The sequence below is a fragment of the Chiloscyllium plagiosum genome, chromosome 28 (genome assembly GCF_004010195.1).
Source record: "Chiloscyllium plagiosum isolate BGI_BamShark_2017 chromosome 28, ASM401019v2, whole genome shotgun sequence".
Taxonomy (NCBI): domain Eukaryota; kingdom Metazoa; phylum Chordata; class Chondrichthyes; order Orectolobiformes; family Hemiscylliidae; genus Chiloscyllium; species Chiloscyllium plagiosum.
In genome coordinates this window covers 45,527,062-45,534,173 of record NC_057737.1, presented here as the reverse complement: position 1 = coordinate 45,534,173, position 7,112 = coordinate 45,527,062, and the positions used below count along the sequence as shown (strand labels likewise).

At 55.8% G+C, this 7,112-nt stretch overlaps 1 protein-coding gene across 1 annotated transcript; it reads right to left on the bottom strand.

Annotated features, from left to right (window-relative positions):
- Positions 1–836: 836 nt before the first annotated feature.
- On the bottom strand, positions 837–3,649 carry prmt6 (protein arginine methyltransferase 6). The gene has a single exon (XM_043718034.1). It carries the CDS (start codon positions 3,483–3,485, stop codon positions 1,944–1,946), a length of 1,542 nt encoding a protein of 513 aa, XP_043573969.1. The 5' UTR covers positions 3,486–3,649; the 3' UTR covers positions 837–1,943.
- Between the last annotated feature and the right edge of the window lie 3,463 nt (positions 3,650–7,112).

The window sequence follows — 7,112 nt, the reverse complement described above, 5'->3', positions numbered from 1 at the left end:
TTAGACTGGTTTGGTACAGAGATGAAAAGGATTTTGAGAGGCCTTTTGGTTATATGTAAACAGATGGGACTTCAGGCCAAAGTGGTCATGTTTTAGAAGTGACCTGTATAATGAGGAGGGTGTGGTCAGCTCTCCAGCTGAGCAGTTCATTTCAGAACTAGTTAGGAGTTCAGCTGTATGCCCTTCTAACCTCAACCTATAAGCATTTGATCCATTTTTACTGTTTTTTAAGGGGGTTTGCTTATTGGGACTGTTGTGTATATTCGGAACAGCATAATTAAGTCTAGTTTAGATCGATCGAGTTGTGTAGGAGTTCTTTATTCTGTTCTTAGTGTTTCATTGTGTAATTTTGTGAATACATATTTGTCCGTTTTAAAACCTGGTAGTCAACCTAGCTAACTTACTCCAGGTAATTTTCACTGTACACTTACCAAAACAAATTGCAAAGTTATGGTCTGGGCTGCCTGCTTAAGAATGTTTTGAGTGGTCTGCCCTAGTCCATAACAATTGTGTACTGTATAAAACAAAATTATATACAGTAATGTACACAGCTAACTATACACTGCAATAGACAGCCGACTATACAGTAATACATACACAGCCTACTATATATTGTGATACACACACACACACACACATATGATCAAATGGTGGAACAAACCTGATGGGTTGAATGGCTTAATTCTGCTCCTATATCTTATTGTCTTATGTACTGTAATATATTTATGTACAGCCAACTGTATACTGTGAAACAAACACAATCCACTGTATATTGCAACGTCCACACACACAGCCAAAGAATCGTGTATGCATGAAGAAAAATAAACAGCAATTTGTTATGTTTTATAATAAATAGTGTTCATTTAGAGAGTTTAACAAAATATCAAATTTGGTACAATAGAAAATACCAGCAGTGAGACATACTTCTTTGACCTGCTTGATATGTCAAATATTACATGTCCATTTGGATATGGTAAATGTTCTGTAACAACACAGCTGTGGGGGTTTAAATCTCTCCCATCATAGCACTTTCACAGCACGTAAGAGAGGAGAGGTTTTCTACTATTTTTATCTCATTGTACGTACAGTGTTCACAGCTCTATAAAACAATCTTAGAAATGAATTAGTTACAGAAAGCTTGAAACTGTAGGTGACTGAAAATTGATTAATCTATTAATATTTTCAAGCACAAAGTCACAATGGTACTTTGGAAATGAACCAGTAAAGAAACTGCAAATACACAAGTTAGTCAGTATTTGAAAACAAAAGTTGATGCTTCAAGTAAAATTCCTGTGTCACAACTAACATAGGATCTTCCGAAATAGTAACGTGTGTCTCTTTTTTTTAAACAGAACATGGCCCTTTTCCCCTTCACAAGGATACTGAGGCTAACACTGACATCAATCAGCTAAAGCAACACTGAACAGGAATCAGGTTAGTTTCCACTTGAGCTGTGTGAATGTACCAGAATCTGTTTCAAGTGAGAATCAATTTACTTCGCATGAACACTAAGTCAGAGAAGCCAGCCAGCAATTTACTGTGAAAAGCTCCAGTGCAATAATTCACAGAGTTCAAGCTACATGTTACATTGGAGTGACAAACCAAACTAAGTTTGTTCATTAAGTTATTAAAATGTTTAAAAAGTATACATGCATGAACGGCAACTCATTCAAAAGCAGCAATCATTTTGATTAATTTGTTTTTGTCCCACAATCATCAATCCAGCAAATCAATGTCTTTTTAGGATTGAATTTCTTTTCCCTGGCTTGCCCATTCCTTTCTTTGGCTCTCCTCATGGGTTCATAGAGTTAAGGCAACTTTTTCACAATGAGTCATTCAACTGAATCAGTTTGGAAATAAACTGGAGAACAAACAGCAAAAAATATCAAGTGTAACTGTCCAGGCACTGATGGGGCCATTTGGATGCAAACACCAATAAAATGTTACTCAAACGAAGAGAAATCCTCCCCCATTTTGAATACTTTTGTTTTTTTTCCACTATCTCCTATCTCATAAACCAAAGATACCCGCAGATGTCGTGGGTTATCTACAGCTGGAGTTAAAGTTACTTTTCCCTTTATCACAGTGTCCTGGAACACTTGGACAGGTTCATCCAGATAAAGCAAGGTCTGTTTCCAATGTGTTTCCTCTGCGAAAGGTGAGGTTGACAGGACAACTGGCTCACATTCATCAGTGTTGGGATCAAATGTAACGGGGTTAGTATCATTATTGAAATTAAATTCACAGAGATTGTCACCATTGGCTGAGACCGCATATTGGCTCTCAACAGTGCCATTGCTGATGTGTGTACTGGTTACATGGGAAGCATGGGCTTTGGCACTGGACGCATCATTGCTGGTATTGGCTGTACACGCACTATCGGCAGGGGGACTGGTAGCTTGATAGCCATCGTCATGGCCACTGGTCGCACGTTGACCATCATCAAGGCCACTGGTTGCACGCTGACCATCGTCATGGCTCCTGGTCGAACGTTGACCACCGTCATGGCTCCTGGTCGCACGTTGACCATCGTCATGGCTCCTGGTCGAACGTTGACCATCGTCATCGCCCCCATCGCCTGTGGGGGCGGACGTCGGGAAGGTGACGGAAAACCAGATGGCGAAGGCGTGCATGGTGGCGATGCCAAAGGCTGAGACGGAGAAGAGGCCTCCCAGCTCCTCGAGCTGCTGCTCGGTGACCGTGTAGAGGTTGACGGCGGCGAACATGGCGGGCCGGGTGAGGACATCCTCGCCGTGCAGGGGGGTCACCACCATCTCGTCGTTCATGAGGCAGCGGCGGGCGAAGGCGGCCATGCAGGCCATGTCGACGCCGTGCTGCTCCTTGACTCCGGCCCAGAAGGACAGGCGCTCGTGCAGGGCCGGGTCACTGACCGGGGCGATGTAGAGCTCGGCCTGGCACGGGAAGAGCAGGCCGCCCGGTTTGAGCCAGCGGTCCCGGGCGTGCAGCACGCTGCGGAGCATCGACTCGTACATCAGGCCGTAGCCCATCCACTCGCTGACGATGGCATCCACCCTCTCGGGCAGCTCGGCCTCCTCCACGCGGCCCCTCAGCACCAGCACGCGGCCGCTCAGCCCGTTCGCCTCGACTACCTCCCGGGCGCGCTCCGCCATCACCGCGCTCGCCTCCGCCGCGTACACGCGCGCCGCCCCCGCCTGCGCGCAGAAGACGCTCAGGATGCCCGTGCCCGCGCCCACATCCAGCACCGTGCGGCCCCGCAGGAGGCTCACTCGAGCCCGGGGCTCGGGCCCGGAGGCAGGCCGCAGGCCTCCCTGCAGGGCCCGGCGGTAACAGCCGGTCCGGGCCGAGTCCGCGATCATCTCCTCGTGGATCGACACGTCCGAGTACGAGTGGAAATAGGCGCCGTCCTGTCGGGCCCGGGCCTCGGCGCCCGGCCCCCCGCTCCCCCGGGCCAAGGGCTCGGCCTCCAGCCGCGGCCTCTTCACCTGATGCGGACCCGGCTCCATTGAGTTTCCGCAAGGCTCGGGCCTCGTGCTGTCTCCCTGGGCCTGGGCCTGAGCCTGGGCCTGTCCTGTGCTGCCTGCTCCGGGGGTTAGAGTCTGTATCCCCGAGCGGAAAGCCTGGTCCCGGGGCCGCCCCCTCGGTAACAGTCAGCCCCACCCCCTTCTCCTTCACAGGCAGCTGCTGCTCTCTCACCCTGTGGGCTGGGGTCTGTCTGTCACCCTGTGGGCTGGGGTCTGTCTGTCACCCTGTGGGCTGGGGTCTGTCTGTCACCCTGACAACAGGGGTTTGTCTGTCACCCTGACGACAGGGGTCTGTCTGTCACCATGTGGGGGTCTGTCTGTCACCCTGAGGGCAGGGGTTTGTCTGTCACCCTGTGGGCTGGGGTCTGTCTGTCACCCTGAGGGCAGGGGTTTGTCTGTCACCCTGTGGGCTGGGGTCTGTCTGTCACCCTGAGGGCAGGGGTTTGTCTGTCACCCTGTGGGCTGGGGTCTGTCTGTCACCCTGAGGGCAGGGGTTTGTCTGTCACCCTGTGGGCTGGGGTCTGTCTGTCACCCTGAGGGCAGGGGTTTGTCTGTCACCCTGTGGGCTGGGGTCTGTCTGTCACCCTGAGGGCAGGGGTTTGTCTGTCACCCTGTGGGCTGGGGTCTGTCTGTCACCCTGAGGGCAGGGGTTTGTCTGTCACCCTGTGGGCTGGGGTCTGTCTGTCACCCTGAGGGCAGGGGTTTGTCTGTCACCCTGTGGGCTGGGGTCTGTCTGTCACCCTGAGGGCAGGGGTTTGTCTGTCACCCTGTGGGCTGGGGTCTGTCTGTCACCCTGAGGGCAGGGGTTTGTCTGTCACCCTGTGGGCTGGGGTCTGTCTGTCACCCTGAGGGCAGGGGTTTGTCTGTCACCCTGTGGGCTGGGGTCTGTCTGTCACCCTGAGGGCAGGGGTTTGTCTGTCACCCTGTGGGCTGGGGTCTGTCTGTCACCCTGAGGGCAGGGGTTTGTCTGTCACCCTGTGGGCTGGGGTCTGTCTGTCACCCTGAGGGCAGGGGTTTGTCTGTCACCCTGTGGGCTGGGGTCTGTCTGTCACCCTGAGGGCAGGGGTTTGTCTGTCACCCTGTGGGCTGGGGTCTGTCTGTCACCCTGAGGGCAGGGGTTTGTCTGTCACCCTGTGGGCTGGGGTCTGTCTGTCACCCTGAGGGCAGGGGTTTGTCTGTCACCCTGTGGGCTGGGGTCTGTCTGTCACCCTGAGGGCAGGGGTTTGTCTGTCACCCTGTGGGCTGGGGTCTGTCTGTCACCCTGAGGGCAGGGGTTTGTCTGTCACCCTGTGGGCTGGGGTCTGTCTGTCACCCTGAGGGCAGGGGTTTGTCTGTCACCCTGTGGGCTGGGGTCTGTCTGTCACCCTGAGGGCAGGGGTTTGTCTGTCACCCTGTGGGCTGGGGTCTGTCTGTCACCCTGAGGGCAGGGGTTTGTCTGTCACCCTGTGGGCTGGGGTCTGTCTGTCACCCTGAGGGCAGGGGTTTGTCTGTCACCCTGTGGGCTGGGGTCTGTCTGTCACCCTGAGGGCAGGGGTTTGTCTGTCACCCTGTGGGCTGGGGTCTGTCTGTCACCCTGAGGGCAGGGGTTTGTCTGTCACCCTGTGGGCTGGGGTCTGTCTGTCACCCTGAGGGCAGGGGTTTGTCTGTCACCCTGTGGGCTGGGGTCTGTCTGTCACCCTGAGGGCAGGGGTTTGTCTGTCACCCTGTGGGCTGGGGTCTGTCTGTCACCCTGAGGGCAGGGGTTTGTCTGTCACCCTGTGGGCTGGGGTCTGTCTGTCACCCTGAGGGCAGGGGTTTGTCTGTCACCCTGTGGGCTGGGGTCTGTCTGTCACCCTGAGGGCAGGGGTTTGTCTGTCACCCTGTGGGCTGGGGTCTGTCTGTCACCCTGAGGGCAGGGGTTTGTCTGTCACCCTGTGGGCTGGGGTCTGTCTGTCACCCTGAGGGCAGGGGTTTGTCTGTCACCCTGTGGGCTGGGGTCTGTCTGTCACCCTGAGGGCAGGGGTTTGTCTGTCACCCTGTGGGCTGGGGTCTGTCTGTCACCCTGAGGGCAGGGGTTTGTCTGTCACCCTGTGGGCTGGGGTCTGTCTGTCACCCTGAGGGCAGGGGTTTGTCTGTCACCCTGTGGGCTGGGGTCTGTCTGTCACCCTGAGGGCAGGGGTTTGTCTGTCACCCTGTGGGCTGGGGTCTGTCTGTCACCCTGAGGGCAGGGGTTTGTCTGTCACCCTGTGGGCTGGGGTCTGTCTGTCACCCTGAGGGCAGGGGTTTGTCTGTCACCCTGTGGGCTGGGGTCTGTCTGTCACCCTGAGGGCAGGGGTTTGTCTGTCACCCTGTGGGCTGGGGTCTGTCTGTCACCCTGAGGGCAGGGGTTTGTCTGTCACCCTGTGGGCTGGGGTCTGTCTGTCACCCTGAGGGCAGGGGTTTGTCTGTCACCCTGTGGGCTGGGGTCTGTCTGTCACCCTGAGGGCAGGGGTTTGTCTGTCACCCTGTGGGCTGGGGTCTGTCTGTCACCCTGAGGGCAGGGGTTTGTCTGTCACCCTGTGGGCTGGGGTCTGTCTGTCACCCTGAGGGCAGGGGTTTGTCTGTCACCCTGTGGGCTGGGGTCTGTCTGTCACCCTGAGGGCAGGGGTTTGTCTGTCACCCTGTGGGCTGGGGTCTGTCTGTCACCCTGAGGGCAGGGGTTTGTCTGTCACCCTGTGGGCTGGGGTCTGTCTGTCACCCTGAGGGCAGGGGTTTGTCTGTCACCCTGTGGGCTGGGGTCTGTCTGTCACCCTGAGGGCAGGGGTTTGTCTGTCACCCTGTGGGCTGGGGTCTGTCTGTCACCCTGAGGGCAGGGGTTTGTCTGTCACCCTGTGGGCTGGGGTCTGTCTGTCACCCTGAGGGCAGGGGTTTGTCTGTCACCCTGTGGGCTGGGGTCTGTCTGTCACCCTGAGGGCAGGGGTTTGTCTGTCACCCTGTGGGCTGGGGTCTGTCTGTCACCCTGAGGGCAGGGGTTTGTCTGTCACCCTGTGGGCTGGGGTCTGTCTGTCACCCTGAGGGCAGGGGTTTGTCTGTCACCCTGTGGGCTGGGGTCTGTCTGTCACCCTGAGGGCAGGGGTTTGTCTGTCACCCTGTGGGCTGGGGTCTGTCTGTCACCCTGAGGGCAGGGGTTTGTCTGTCACCCTGTGGGCTGGGGTCTGTCTGTCACCCTGAGGGCAGGGGTTTGTCTGTCACCCTGTGGGCTGGGGTCTGTCTGTCACCCTGAGGGCAGGGGTTTGTCTGTCACCCTGTGGGCTGGGGTCTGTCTGTCACCCTGAGGGCAGGGGTTTGTCTGTCACCCTGTGGGCTGGGGTCTGTCTGTCACCCTGAGGGCAGGGGTTTGTCTGTCACCCTGTGGGCTGGGGTCTGTCTGTCACCCTGAGGGCAGGGGTTTGTCTGTCACCCTGTGGGCTGGGGTCTGTCTGTCACCCTGAGGGCAGGGGTTTGTCTGTCACCCTGTGGGCTGGGGTCTGTCTGTCACCCTGAGGGCAGGGGTTTGTCTGTCACCCTGTGGGCTGGGGTCTGTCTGTCACCCTGAGGGCAGGGGTTTGTCTGTCACCCTGTGGGCTGGGGTCTGTCTGTCACCCTGAGGGC

Coding starts and splice junctions, on each gene's coding strand:
- prmt6 (XM_043718034.1), bottom strand. CDS start 3,485: ATGGAGCCGGGTCCGCATCAGGTGAAGAGGCCGCGGCTGGAGGCCGAG.